Raw genomic sequence first — 15,872 nt, 5'->3', positions numbered from 1 at the left:
TATGTTTTTCAGTACTGTTCACTAAACTGAATAATTCTACATAGTTCACCTGCATGTGAGAAGAGCAAGACAGAACTGCACGTACCATGTACAAACGTCATGGAAGAAAACACACAGAAGAAAGTCAGTGTAGAAATACTACAACTCTGAATTACATGGAATCTTCATATTGGTGGCTTGCCCAACAGAGCTTCTTAAATATCATTCCCATGAAATTCAAACAAGAACTACTCAGAAATATCAATTATATTAGCCTTCCCACACATTTAAAATCTGATTAATTTGTTTTGCTCTGTATGTGTATTTCAGCATTTTAAGGTTTAAGTATTGTCTGTTCCAAATAGAAAACTCAAGTGCAATTTCACTGAATTATATTTATTTACTTAGTACGTATTCTGCCCTCATCTACCATATACTTGGACCCGTTGCTAGGCGCTGATACACAAACATAATTAACACATAGTAATCACTGCCTTGGAACAACCTTCTCTTAGTTCATAGGGAAGGCAGATACGTGGAGAAAGAAAGTGTAAAGGGAGTGGGGCAGGGTTGTCAGGAAGAGGGTCACGGTACTCTGAGTAGTCGCATTTTTTTCTTCTTATTCCTTCCAAATGCCTGCTAGAACTTCCTTAACTTTTTAGTTTTATTGTTCAGATGTGTGTTAAGAAGAGTTGATCGTATCTCAGCCTTTGTAGCTCAGTAGATACTCTTGTCTATGTAAGTCAATCACAGGGACAAAGTGGTAAATTTTCAGAGACTGATTTTTTGTTTGTTTTGTTTTTTGTTTTTTTATCCCATAAATTTACCAGTTCTGAGCTGAGTTAGTCTTTTGGGGAAGAGAAAGTATCCCCCACCCTTCACTACCACACCCCAATAACACAACACACTTTTAAAATATTTTTTATCTTTGATGCTGTCTGCTACAGAAGAAATCTGTCCTATCTTGGACTTTTTTTCCTGACTCCTTTGAATAAACAGAACTTCGAACCTGCTTTGAGGATTAAGGCCTTTGTAATTGTGTGTGTATGTAATAGAGAAACTGTAAAAGCTCAATTTCTGTGGCTCAGAAATGTGAGATTATTCCTCTGCTCTTGCCTTTCCTCACCTTCTCTTTTCCCACCATACAAATTTGAGCTTGTGTTTGCAGCATATGTCTAGCGATATTCCAGCTCCCAAGAGGCCTGTGAACAAGATGGTTGTAAAACATTTTTCATTATAGGTAAGACAAAGTAATCCTGATTCTTTAATTCTGAGTCTAGCTGTTTTTGTTTTTAAACCAGCAGTTTGAGTAGATTCATGTGTTGAACTGGTTCATATTGTAAAAAGGCATTTTTTTTCAGTCAGAGAAATGAGAGGGATTCTGTTCTTTTTTTAAAAGAGAAACACATGTATTGTCTCATATTTTTACAATACTGCATTGTTTTTATTTTCTGAGTTTTAAAGGCTCTGCTTTCATTTTCCCCTTTCACTTCTTCCTGTGGGATATTATCATGTTTGTCTGCCTATTTTTTCCGCTTTCTTGTTAAGTGCACTTATTTAATATTATTATTATTACCCCTGGTGATAATTCCCCCTATATTAGTAATTCCCTGATCTCTCATAAACACTATAGAACATTCAGTAGCTGTGCTAAAAGCCACTACCATGGATGGGACCAAGGCCAGCTTAACTTTGGAGAAAAACTATATCCTATTTTCTTTAAAAATTAAAAAGCAAACTGTATAAACAAAAGAAGGGAATTGCCAAGGTCATTATGTCCTTAAAGGTTTTTTCCAGCCCTGACTTTAGAAGACAGTCATCATCAACATATACTTATTTTTTCATAGAGATATTAATATAGATGTTTTTTTACATCCAGTTATTAATGTAGGTATGGGACTTATTTGAATTTGCTTCACAGCTAGGTAGTTTTTCAAAAAGAATGAAAGGCTAATTATTAGGCAATAATGTGATCAAATTACCTAAAGCTTCAAGGTGGTTCTATTTCAGTTCTCAGCCTAATGTGTATTTAAAAATATCTCTACTTAGAGAAGTTACTGTTCATAATACATTATGGAATCTTTTTAGGTAACAGCTTGGATGATAATGAAACCATTATCCTTGATTTGGTGTGTTTAACCTAAGTTACATTTATGACAGACTGAAAATTAGCTCTAGTGTTACACACCCTGCTTCCTGTTCTGCGCAACTTGATATATGTGTGGACTGTATGTCCAGTAGGAGTTATAAGAGTATGTTGTTGATGGATGGAGAAGCTGTTTCATAATTCCCTGTGAAAATATGCACTGTAATGTGCAGTGCGTGTATACCCTTGCAGTTTTGGTTTATAAGAGATTTAACCTGCGGGTAGAGGTAATATAATGAAATCCATTGGAAATCCTTCAGAAGAGGAAAATTTGGAGTCTGTGTCTTTAATTTTCAAGCTTTTTTGCAGTTGACCAATTTAGGAGGGAGACCTTATTAAGTGCTTTTATTTTCAGAGCGGATGAGAGGTTATAATACTACCTTAGTTTCTGAAATACCGTGGATCACAGAATTCAGTGCATGTCTGCCTTGCCTACCTGCCCCACTTCATTCCCTTTACCTCAAAATTATTTGCAGGAAGTACCTTGTTTTCCACATGTATTGCGTTTAAGGCTTTGCCCTCATCCCTAGTCTTATTAAAGGATTTCACACCATAATGTTGATTAATTAAAATTTTCTTAAACAATGGATTAGCAGTGGCTTGGCAAAAGTAGAGTGAAACATAATATACAGGATTTCTCATTTAAATATAGCCCAAGTGATAAATCATTACTAGGCAGTAATTTCTGACCAAAGAGGCAGACGTTCCTAGTGGGCCTGTGTCTGTGTCTTTCATCAGCAGCACTGGCCAGTTTGGGGGCAGTCACTCATGAAACTAGACACAGATTGGAACTCGCATCTTTATCTGTACAGATAGTTCTAATGAATTATGGCTGCATCTCCCAAAGAGACTTTTATACTCAGCAGCACATTTTCTGTAATACCTAAGAAACTCTAAATAAACAAGTCTTTCAAATAGCCTTAAAATGATTCCTTTCAAAAGGTGTTGAGTCCAGCTGTCCTGATGTGAAAAACTTCTGAAAGGGATTAGTCTGTCAGTATTTTCTGAGTCTTCATAACAGATAAGTCATAAAGCAAAGTGGTGCCCTCTATTTCTGCCTTCTGGACACTGAGCTTGCCAGTTGAAGTTGCACTTCTCAATTACCTGTGGAACTATGCTTACATCCACCAAACATACTGGTTTGGTAGGTTTGAAGTGAAGTCACTGCATCTGGTTTTTAAAGTTTCAGAAGTGTTTCTAATAGACACATTTTCAGTTGAGTGCCACTACCAGCTTACATTTGAATTTGTACCACACATATTCTGTATAACAAGTTTCATTCATACTGGTACTATGGTTGTACAGAGAGGAAACTAGAAGTTAGCCAGAAGGAAATCCTAGCTATAATCAGAATTTTTGATTTAAAAGAGAACCAGTCTAGGGACTTCCGAGGTGATTCAGTGGTTAAGACTTGGCGCTTCCACTGTAAGGGGCGGAGGTTTGATCCCTGGTCAGAGAACTAAGATCCCGCAAGCCGCACAGTGCGGCCAAAAAATTAAAAAATAAAAGAGAACCAGTCTAAACCCCTCCTCTTTACGGAGGAAAGAGAGCAGAGAGGTGAAAGAATTTTCAGAGTTGGTAGCAGAACCAAATCCATGATTCTGACTTGAGCTCTTTCTACACTAGCATCTTGGACTTAGTCCATCTTTGAGAAAAGCTCCAAGGCCACTCAGTAATCCAGAAGTTGTCTTGAGCATCCCAAAGCCCAACAGGGTATAGTGACGTTCAGAGTATTTAATAAAAGGAGCAATAATGCAGCCAGCAAGAACTCCTCACATCTTTGAAGTTATTAGGCAGGAGTTACGAGTAACATTACTCAGAGTTAGAAATTATAGGCATCACCCAGAAACTTTTGTGACTTCTTTGTAAACGTGGAAATTTCTGACAAGAGATGCCTAGATTTGGTACTGAAGATTGTCAAGAACAAGATGATCATCTGTCTTATTTTTAAACTGATCCTTAAGTATTGGCAGCAAGTCTAGAAAATTATGCCAGTATTATGTTTCTACACAAGCCCGACTTTTAGTTCATACTTCAAAAGGAGGATATTGTGCCTAGGCTGGCAATTTAACCAAGTAAAGGAATAGTATGCTTATTAATTAGGATTAGATTTGGTTGTAAAAAAGAAACTCCAAATAACAGTAGTTTGGTCAAGGTAGAGATTGATTTTTCTTTTTAGATTGAAAAAGTCCAGAGGGAAGGGAAGTCCAACATTAGTGTGGTTGCTTCACAGCTGTCAGGGACAGGTTCTTCTAATTTTGTTCCATCCATCTTGGTACTGTCTTAAATCTTCAAGGTAGCTGATGGTTCTAGATGGCTTATGGAGCTTCAGTCATTTCACAGGGGGCATACCTCCAACTGAGTCAGCTCCCTTGAAAGAAGTTTCCTAGAACCACCCTAACCAACAATTTCTGCTTCCATCTCATTGGTCATTCCTATTATTGAGGGAGACTGGAAAGTTGTAACTGGGTGAGTTGCTATTCACAATAATTAGAAATTTTGTTGTTAAGAAAGGAGGGCAGGCAACCAACAGATCTGCCACACCTGTTTTGAAGAATATACTATTTATATTAGGAAAATCAAATTTTAGTCACATCAGAAACTATTATATAGGATATAAAATTTAAAAGATCTCCAAAATGCAGCCTACCATGTGTCTGATTAATAAAAGCAATAAATCTCTATGATAGTGTTCTGCTTTGGATTTCTCAGCAGGACTCATTGGGAACAGCTGTTTGGTTTTATACATTTTAAATGAACCGAAGGAGTTCTTCAAAACAACAGAGGAAGAAACAAATTGTTTCCTTTTGGAGATAGGGAGAATCAAAACAATCACAAGGACAATTCAGTGAATATTTACGGAGCTAGCAGGAGCAGAGTGTACTATAGTAAATGCTGTGAGACAGGAACGAACCTATTAAAACACTAAGAAAGAAGTTGTTTAGTATTTAGATGGAATGTGATAGACTGACGCAGCACATGAAATAGTTGAACACATAGCGATGAATCCTACCAATTCCAGATTTGTAAGACCTGTGCTGGAGAGAAGGATGGGCACCACTGGGTTAAAGTCTTAAGTATTAGATATTGTCTTGGTCCATTTGGGCTGCTGTAACAAAATACTACAGACTGAGTGGCTTATAAAAACAGAAATTTATTTCTCACAGTTCAAGAGGCTGGAAGTCCAAGATCATGATACCAGCATGGTCAGGTTCTGGTGAAGGCCCTTGTTTGGGGTGCAGACTGCGAACTTCCTGCTGTGTCCTCACATGGCTGAAGGGGCTAGAGAGCTCTGGGGGGTCTCTTTTTTAAGGGCACTGATCCCACTGATGAAGGCCCTGCCCGCATGATCTCACCTCCCAAAGGCTCACGCCTCTTCAGATCATCACACCGGGCATTGGGTTTTCAACATATGAATTTTGGGAAGACACAGACATTCAGTAGATATGTTTACCTCTGCCTGTATCCCACCTGTACAAATAAAAAGAGAATCTGAAGATGGAGAGCATTTTGTTTGTCTAAAAAACTTACAGGCAGGAGCAAGCAGTAATCCGCAGCATGTACAGCTGTAGACCATGGTGTATATAAGTGTATTAAGATCAAGGTGTTTTCACTCTATGAGACCAGGTTTTAAAAAGTTCTGTAGTCTCATTCATACCCACAGTTCACATGGGCACATATTTATTGAGTGCCTCATATTTACAATACACTTTAAGGAGGAAATTCATTCACAAGCTGCCACATAGGTGAGAAAGGCGAGATTTTGGCTTCTTATAACTATGAATTTCAAATCTGGGGAAAACCCAGCCTTGTATTTTTATTCCTTTTCCTTTCATAATTACTTATCAGTAACCAAACCCAGTCTGTTGACTTTGCTCCAACTGATAGAAAACAGGAAACTACAGAGACTCCCTATGAGAAAAGGACCAGGCTGCATCCTCTGTGACCTCACCCCTTCAGTCTGAGTTCTCCTCCGAGCAACAGTTACAAACAGCTCCATCTCCTTGTGGCTTTGGCAGTAAGCATAGGGAGTGCAAATGAAACCAGCTAATGCAACAAGATGTGTTAGCCTAGCCTTGGAGCTCATGAGCCATCTTTTGAACCTTTTATGATAGTGCGCTTTGGGGCATCCTTGGGGGAGAATAGTTGACGCTCCAGTCCGGCAGTGAGTCAGGGACCATTCTCTGCTTACATAACAGTGGAAATGCCTTTCTCACTCTGGTATTAAATAACTGCTTATTTGAACATATTGTGCAATGACTTAGCCTTTCCCACACATTACGAGTTCTCTTTGAAGCTGTCGTGCTCAGTTTAAATTCTCTGGTAGGGACTATGAAAGAAAACGAAAATCTCATGAATTATATTTCCTTTTTATCTACTTAGTGCTGATGCAGCTGTCTCATATTTTGGTTTTTGTGTCCCTCACTCTGCACCCTGTTTTACCTCTGCTTTCAGGTGATGGTCTCCCACAGGTATATTATTTTGGACCGTGTGGGAAATATAATGCCATGGTGCTGGAGCTTCTTGGCCCTAGCTTGGAGGACTTGTTTGACCTCTGTGACCGAACTTTTACTTTGAAGACTGTGTTAATGATAGCCATTCAGTTGGTAAGTTGGCATTGCTGTTTTGCAGAAGGATAGATGGGGTGGGTCTCCCCAGCCACATCTTTGTGTCCCTGATGGTCATTTACCAGCTGTAGTAACACCTAGTGAATGCACACTCACCAGCTTGGTGGCATTCTAGGAAGCTGGCTAGGGCAAAAAGGATTAACCCAGAGAAGTCACACTGCATCTGCTGTTTGCTCTTTTTTAAGAATTTGCACCTTGGAGCACTACTCTGCCCTTAGCTGAAGTGGAAGTATATTAGGGAGAAAGAGGATGATTAGGTGAAATTATACAACAATCTTTGTTGTTTTATTTATAGGTTTCAAACACGTGACTGTAGAGTTTCATCATGTCCTCCCTCTCTCCTTACCATAGCATCCAAAAAAAGATTAGAGCTGTAACCCACAGCCCTAAAATCAGATTCTGAAGTTGTGTGATCAAAAACCTGCCTTAGTTCTCTAGCCTCTAGTTCTCACAGAGACTGACACAGCTGAAGAGGCAGTTCTCTGAGCGCCTACCAAATTACAGACCAGTACCAGTTTAAGGAACAGCTAAGACAGTTCTTTTGAGAAGTTGGTCATCCCCTCAGCAGAAGGATGTAGATACATCTTTATTGGTCTGAATTGGCGATGGTCTCACCCACTTTAAAGACTTGGAAATATTAGAAAGTTGATCTTGACATTTGAGTCAAAAATTCAAATACCCAAGCTTCCCTTTCTATACTAGTGGAAAAGCTTTGAAGATAGAAATGAACTTAATGAAATTTGAATAATTTTATGATTATTATTTTGGGCTGTGTTTACTTTCTCATGAAAGTTATACTGCTACCTCTGCTGTTAGTTAGCTCTATGATATCAGTCCAATATTAACTTCTCTGGGCCTCACTTTCCTTGTTTCTGCAGCAAAGAGAGTATAGGAAAGTGTGGGCAGGAGGTGACTGTGGCAGTGGCACCTGCCTTCAAAGGCCACCAACATATTCTCATTTCCTGCCTGGCAGTCATTCTTGCCTCTCAAATGCTTACTGTCTGAAGTAACACTTCAGAAATAGTGAACTATTTCGGAAGTAGTGAAAAACGCTATTTCTATTCATCATTTGCAAATTGTTACATAATGAGGTAAAACTGTATATTATCATTTTAGCAGAACTGTACTGTCCTTCTCTCTTTTATCTTGATACTTGTCATCTATGTATTTGTATCAGAAAATATATTCTGGTTTGTAAGAGTAAAGTGGCTCTGGGTGGTGAAGAAATGAGTTTTATTTTAATTACAGTAATTAAAACTTTGAGCTGATAAAAGAAAATATTTTGATGTATTTTTACAATGAACTTCTTTAGAGTAGTATCTCTGTCATTGTTTTTCTCTCTTTTAGCTTTCCCGAATGGAATATGTGCACTCAAAGAATCTCATTTACCGAGATGTCAAGCCAGAGAACTTCCTGATTGGCCGACAAGGCAACAAGAAAGAGCATGTTATACACATTATAGACTTTGGACTGGCCAAGGAATACCTTGACCCTGAAACCAAAAAACATATACCTTATAGGGAACACAAAAGTTTAACTGGAACTGCAAGATACATGTCTATCAACACGCATCTTGGCAAAGGTGTGTTTATTTTCAGCTCCATGAAAGGGGCAAGTTGTTAAAATACCTTTTTATCCCCAAAACACTTTTGTACCCATTGTGCATTACTTGTGATTCTTATTGCTTCATAGGGTAAGTGATTTTTATACTTGAGAAATTAAGATGGTAAGTTAGTGACTTTCCTAAGTATCCTGTTGACAACTTAAGGATTTTTCATTCTTCGTTTCCAAATGCTTAGTTTCTCAGTGTGAGTATGTGAATTATTGAATTAAGGTGATAACATTTTAGTAAGGTTAGTGATGAGTTTGATATTTACGTACAGGTGGCCCGGTATATAGCCTGAAAAGGACATCAGGCTGATATCTGCTTTGGGGAAGAGTGCTTCACTAAAACACGGACTAAGCTTCTGTTCTCTGTGCTTAGTTCCGTGATTCGTTTTTCAGGGAAAAAACTATGTGTTAGTCAAGGAAAATATATTTGCTTTTCCATGAGTCTTGAATTTTACTCAGGATAGACAATTTGCATAAATACTGCTAAAAGCTGTCGTCTTACGTGTTAGAGAGACTAGTCCAAGGGAGAGTATTTGCGAGAGAAGCCTAAGGAACAGTGGGAAGGCCCAGTAGGTAGGGCCCTGGGCCCTTACCAATTTCTCCAGGAAAGCTTCCCTTTTAATCTATTTTATATATTGGGCTTTCATGGAAGATTATATTTGAAGAAAAAGTTCTAAGGTGATTGAAAAGATATATTCGAAAATCACCACCCTAGAGAGTAGACATATAAACAGAATATTAGACTCCTAGACATAGCTAATTATGTAAGGTGCTTAAATATTAATGAACTGTCTACACAATAAGTATTTTAAAGACTGTTGTAAATAGCTACAAAGTTGCCTCATTGAGTAAACTGCTCAGATATTCAGGGGAGGATTCTAGTATTAGTGAAGAGTAAAAATGACATTGCAAAGTGGTATGATACAACCCGAGTTGAAATGAATGCTGTCAGGATTTTTTCGGTAACCACGTGGATACTCTCACTTAACCCAACATAATAGTTTAAAATTAGACTGGAAGGTTCTCTGCCACTTATTATTGGTGTCACTTTGGACAAGTTACTTAATCTTCCTGAAACTTACCTGTAAAAATGGAGTAATATTTCACAACGCTGTTTTGCGGGTTAAATGGGTGGTAATATATGTAACGTGGGTCTCCTGCATAGTGCTCAGAATTCCCTTCTTCCTTCCTTTTTACAAGGAGACAGACTGTGTGGTACATAGTAAAGTCACGATTGATTGGTTTAACTGGCAGAGTCTAGAAGTTGTTCTAATGCCTGCTCCCTGGGCTCAGCATTTCTGTTCTGATTTTATTATTCTTGTCAGGAAAGGCAAGAACAAGAGATGCTTATCTGTGTTGTTTGTATAAGGTACAGTGCTAAGAACAAGGGATGTAAATTCTGGCTCTTTCACTTAAACCTATGTGGTCCAATAACCTTCATCCCTCAGCATCAGTTATCTCATCTACCCTGAAAGGTGTATGACAATGGTACCTTTTATCATAGCGTTTTGTGATTTAATGCATATAAACTATATAGTGCTTGATAATAGTAAAGACTCTGTAATGACAGTTATTATTTATTCAACAAAGTATATTTTAAGCATCTACTGTCATCAGACTGGGTTCTGTTATCTCTTGGGGTAGCCATTTCTGCTGGAACTTTTCAGTTTATCTCCACATGTGGACTTCCTGAATTCCAGAGTCTTTTTCAGGTCAGATCCAACCTGTCACCATATTTGTCTGTAATGTCCCTATTACAGACAATACATATAGGTGGTTGTCACACGCCCTTTAAACTCTGGCCATGGTCTCACACCCAGAGAGACTTCTGTAGGAACGCTAATCCTACTGGTTTTCAAATGTATTGCATCTTTTATGTTGTAATGAAGAAAAAGGGAAGTGTATCTTCAAATGACCTGGGGAGAGAATTGCCTATTAATTTTGTGAGGGCAGAAAAGGGAAGCAGCCCCCTAAACCTGACATTTATGACATTAGATTAGCCACCTTCCCGCTGATTAAGCCCGCCCATTTTGTATTACTTAATGTTTGAAGTTAGGGTGAAGACACTGGATCACCTGGCCCATTTCCTTCAACAAAATATATTTGACCTAAAATCAGGGATGTGATGCAAATAAACCAAGCACATCTTTCTGACTGGTTGAAAGCAAGCCTTTATGGTGTGGAAGAATTTGTGTCTTCCTGGTCTCACTAGTATTGAAAGCTTTCTTCTTTGAAAATGAAAATATCCTGCATGAAAAAAACAGGGGAAATACTGAGCTGAACGAATGTGGAGTGTTCAAAGAAATGTGGAAATAAAGCATGGCTCCAGTTTTCACTCATTTTTTTTGAAAGACCTCTATGATTTAAATTATTGTAGATTATTTTAGAATTTTAGAAATGGAAAATTACTTTTCAGAGTATCTAAATCAACCACTTTATTTTCAGATGAAGAAATTGAGGCCCCAAAAAATGACTTGGTCATGCTTAATTTTGCATAGATTAATAAATTAGTAGAACAACATTGTAAAGCAATTATATCCCAATAAAGATGCATTAATTAATTAGTTAATTAATTAATAGAAAGGACAGGCCAAGACTTAGATAACCTGCCTCAGGAACCATTGTTTTCCTGTTACCCCATATTCCACAGCTTTTTTCCCCAGGTTTTCAGTATTTGAAAAGTTAAATTATTACTTATTCCAGTGAGTTTAAGTGTGTTTATTATTATTTTTTGTTTTTGATTTTTTAAAAAAATCTCATTTTATGATGGACTTTGCTGTGAAGAGAAGCTGGGCTTATTTCTGTAGGTCTGATCAATCATTGAAAAATGTGGAGAGTTTCGCCCTCTAGTGCTCAACTATCTAAAGTACAACCATTTGTCCCCTGAATTTTTTATTACCAAGGGGCCTCCTTGCCGGAAGTGGATATAAAAATGGAGAGGCGATGAGTAGGTGTGATATAGTGTGAGAACCTGCAGGGTGTGGTTTCTCTATCTGCCCTGTTTTGTGGGAGGCCTCAACTCACCCTGCTTGTTCTTTCTTTTTTTGTGTATCGTTAGGTTCTGTTAACAAAATCTGTTTTTGTCTGTTAACAAAATCTGTCTCTAAATTCTGTTAACAAAATCTCTTCTTGTTTTCAATTACATATGAAATTTATTGCAAACTTCAAGCAAGCCTTATAGTCAAAAGCTTCTTATGGCCTTGCTGTTTTACCTCTTTCTTTCTTTTTTTTTTTTTTTTATATTTTTGTATTTATTTTTTGGCACACGGGCTTAGTTGCTCCGCGGCATGTGGGATCTTCCTGGAGCAGGGATCGAACTCATGTCCTCTGCATTGGCAGGAAGATTCCCAACCACTGCGCCACCTAGGAAGCCCTACTTCTTTCTTTTTAAGATTATTTTAATGCTGTGTATCACCTCTACTTTCTATTATTTATGTTTCTTGTCAGAGAACTGCCCCTTCCCATTAGTGACCTCATTTCCAAAAACCTCCTTCAAAGTACAATTTAGAAAGTTGCCTTTTCTTTCTTCATCTGCCCTGTAGAGTACTAGCCCTGTAGAGTACTATTCACTCTTTTTCATGCAAATTTCCTGTAATTGGAGGTGGCCGTTAAACGTGTTTGTGCATTTGTATTTTGAGTTACCTGAGTAGTTTTCCATGCCTCCCTGACTCTGTTAGGTTTTACTTTCTGCACAAAGAAGACAAAATCAAGTTTAAGGTAGTCCCTTATTCGTGCATCTGTCATTTCTTTTGATAAAGCCAAGAACTCGATTCTGAAAAATAAACACATAAAATGTCTGAGATAAATTATAATTGGCAAATTAAAAATGGAAAAATGTACTACTTCTATTGTCTGACAGGCAAAAAATGTATAGGATGTTTTCGGAGATGTAGTTCCAGTTTTTTATTAACTATTCTGCAGTTCTTTACCATCCTTATCTTCCCAATTTAAAGAAAAGGAAGAAAAACCCAGCAACTTGTTTTACCTGTTAAACTCTCTGAACGCAGGGATGCTGTTTTATGTGCCCACAAAGGGCACCTTAGTAATAAATTTTAAATTTTTCTTAAGGTGGCTGTGGGACATGGTACGGATGGAATGGAGCTGAGGATTATGCCTGGATGTTTGCTTGCATTAAGCTAAATTTTAAGTGTTAATTGTTATGGTGAATAAAAAGCATTAGGTGTATGTGCTAGGCATTCTGCAGCTTGTATCTCTGCAGGCCTGGCCAGAATGGACTGTTGTAATAGCCTAAGCTGCTCAGGCTGCTGCTCACTTTTCGTGAAATAACATTTTGTTTAAATTATCCTACTTTCAGGAAGGTGACAGCATCAAGTGAGGGGTGGTTACTCACCATTTAGTGATTTGGACTTGATTTTAGTTTAGGATTTGCTCTTTTCGCTTGATATTTACTTGCCAGTAACAGATCTAGGCAGAGGAAGTACATGTTGTTTTTGGTTTTGATCTAAAATACTATCCCTGATTTAGATATACAAAGAATTAGTAAGCAGAGCCTTTCCAGAGCAGACGGGTTTCTGAAGGGATTACTTGGTTTTGAACCCCTTTCTGCTTTAATAACTGCAAACATAATATGTGATCTGTCTTCCTTTATAGAGCAAAGCCGGCGGGATGATTTGGAAGCCCTAGGCCATATGTTCATGTATTTCCTTCGAGGCAGCCTACCCTGGCAAGGACTCAAGGTATCCTTGGAAGTGCTCAGTGGAGGGCTTTGTTTAAATACTCAGTTAACAATGAGGGGTTGCTGACTTGATGTCTGTAAGAAGCACAAAGGGGGAGATTGGCTACAGGGGTGAGAGGCAGGAACTACATTAGTCTATAATATAAATGCTCACCTAGGTTTTGGAAGTTCTGTTTTGCCCATGTTTGTCTTCCTTCCCCTTCTGAATCCATATTCCTTGTTTTCGGGTTTTCTGTAATCTCTTCTCTCCTTCCCTCCCAGCCTTGGCAGCGTTGCTTTTCTCTCTATGTCAGTATTCCTCCTTCACTACCATTATGTAGCAGGAATAGTGTTCCCAGTGTGCTGGGGAATTTCTGGAACAAATTGATGACAGCAGCTGCTACACATTTTACCAGCAAGGCCAGCAGGGCTAGGCGTGCCGCTAAGGGGAACTGGGAAATACTTGTTCATGCTACACAGGCTAAGGACCCACCTGAACTAAAATGAAAATCCAGGTTTAACATTGCTGTTCAAGTGTTTTATTGCATAAAAGGCTATGCATACAATAGCTGTTCCTTATGAAATGTGTAGTTTATTTATTTATTTATTTATTTTTGAAATGTGTAGTTTAAATAGCCTTCCTTGGGTAGGTGGGTTTTTTTGTTTTTTTGTTTTTTTTGGGTAGGTGTTCATACAGCGCATTTGTGTCAAAGTTAACTATTAATTATAGTTACCACCATTGTAATGATTACTCTGTGCCTCTGGCTGCTAGACTAGAAAATAGTGAGCTTCTAACCCATTCTAACTCCACTAGATAGTTAAATGCAAGACATTTTTGAGTTGTAATTTATTTCAATGTGTTAGTGTGAAAGGAAACTTAATCGGTAGCTTTGGGTCCTACTACAGCCCCTCCCTCCCTCCTTCCCAAAGGGCAGAATGATTCATTTTGCTATGCTTTCTTGGACATTGTCCTGAAAAGTGAGGCTTTTATCCCTTCCTTTTGGGAAGATTTTATTTCTTTGCCTTTAAATTCCTTTCCTAACATGTCTTCCATGGTCTTCTCCTAGTTGCATATATCTTCTCATTGATATTGATGGCTGTCAAATAGAGTTTCACATCCTGTTTGCTCATTGTAGAGCCGAACAATGCATTTGTATGTTATTAATTGGTTGAAACTTTCTCATGATCTGTGAATCATTTTAGTGGTAGTTGTAGATTTAAAGCTTCTCCAATATATTGCAAAACGTAATTGCTTAAAGCCGGGTAATTGCTTAAAGCTGGGTGCAGCAGGCTAGGTAGAGCCTCATGAGAATCCCTTGAGACCACACTGTTGGTCCAAGCTCCAGGAGTGCTCTGTCTACAATCTTGAGCAAACCAGGCTTGGCTGCTTTGAGCCCCTGACATACAGCAAACCTGTTAGCCACACCTGTATCATAGCTAACATTTTTCCCTCTGGAAGTACATGGTGGAAAGGTAGGTTTTTTACATCTTGTTCTTTTATCTTTCAGTGTCACAGTAAATATGCTATGGAGCCATCTATCTGTTTGTCCCCATTTGGGTTAGCAGTGTTTCTAATCTTATCTAGAGCTAATCTAACAATGAGAAGGTTGAATCACTTTTGAACCCTAGTGGCCATGGGACATTACTAAACTGTTATAATCTTGAATTTATCTTCTTATCCTAGCCCCTCATCCCATTACATTTGATGGTGTTTATCTGAGACTACTAAATGTAGTTGCAAGTAAAACTTTCCAGAACAGATGTTTTGTACATATCCATATATATCCTCTCTACTACATTTCTCCTTTGTTAGTATTAGAAAAAAATTGAGACTATCCAACAAATCCTGCCAGTTTGAGTGAAACAGTCATTGTGTCCCCAAACATATTAGACCTCCCATACTTAGCACCTCTTTCCAAATAACTTTCTTTATTCTCTACAGGCTGATACATTAAAAGAAAGATATCAGAAAATTGGTGACACCAAAAGGAATACTCCCGTTGAAACTCTCTGTGAAAACTTTCCAGGTAGGATGCTGAAAGGACACTCCAGCCAGTGTGACTGCAGCTGTGAAGGAGGTGGAGACCATCTCTTTGTATCTCTAGATACTCTCCAGAAAATTTACGTTTCCTTTTAATATTATTTAAATCGAGATAGGTTTTATCACTTTGGTCCATAAAGAAAACATCTCTGTCAAATAGTCTTTACAGATAACCCTTGCCTGGCCCAAAGTTTCTCCTCATGAGACGTATTCAGCTAACGAACATGGCCTTTAACCTGTTTCTCAACAGAGGAGATGGCAACCTACCTGCGCTATGTCAGGCGATTAGACTTCTTTGAAAAACCTGACTATGAGTATTTACGGACACTCTTCACAGACCTCTTTGAAAGGAAAGGCTACACCTTTGACTACGCGTATGATTGGGTCGGGAGGCCTATTGTAAGTATCTTCTTTTTACCTCCTCACCTCAGACCAGCACTGTCTCACCCCTTGCCAGACTTTCTGCTTAAATCTATGGGGAAACAAACATTCCTTTGACTGTAGACTTTGCATATGCCAGTCTTTTCAGGGTGATACCATAGGCTGCCCTCACGAGACTAATAAAGGGGTCACTCCTAACTGTGTTTTTAGGATTATGACACTGTGTCCTACGATATCAGAATTTGTCAGTTTTTAAGAAGAAGTTTTCTTTGAGTGATCCAGGAGCTGGCGCTGCATAAGCTGTTAAGGTATTTGACTTCTGTTGGGTGCAGCCCAGCACTAGAGGAAACTTCTGATTTGCTCTTCTGGCCTGGGGTTCACAGGACCTTGAGAGCATGCTAACAGTCATCA

General features: G+C 38.4%; 1 protein-coding gene across 10 annotated transcripts in view; it reads left to right on the top strand.

The window, feature by feature from the left end:
- The window catches only part of CSNK1G1 (casein kinase 1 gamma 1), a 164,403-nt gene that overhangs the window by 120,566 nt on the left and 27,965 nt on the right, over positions 1 to 15,872 (top strand). For all 10 annotated transcript variants that reach the window (XR_009051412.1, XR_009051413.1, XM_057722805.1 and 7 more), the window contains 5 exons: positions 6,581 to 6,732; positions 8,101 to 8,335; positions 12,976 to 13,061; positions 14,982 to 15,066; positions 15,331 to 15,479. Coding sequence is in view for 8 of the 10 variants with exons in the window: in XM_057722805.1 (XP_057578788.1) it covers positions 6,581 to 6,732; positions 8,101 to 8,335; positions 12,976 to 13,061; positions 14,982 to 15,066; positions 15,331 to 15,479 (707 nt within the window). In the remaining 2 variants the exon portion in view is untranslated. The remainder of the gene's footprint in view (positions 1 to 6,580; positions 6,733 to 8,100; positions 8,336 to 12,975; positions 13,062 to 14,981; positions 15,067 to 15,330; positions 15,480 to 15,872) is intronic.

Source organism: Hippopotamus amphibius, chromosome 2 (genome assembly GCF_030028045.1).
Source record: "Hippopotamus amphibius kiboko isolate mHipAmp2 chromosome 2, mHipAmp2.hap2, whole genome shotgun sequence".
Lineage (NCBI taxonomy): Eukaryota > Metazoa > Chordata > Mammalia > Artiodactyla > Hippopotamidae > Hippopotamus > Hippopotamus amphibius.
The sequence above is the reverse complement of the archived record's forward strand: the minus strand, read 5'-3'. Positions and strand labels throughout refer to the sequence as shown.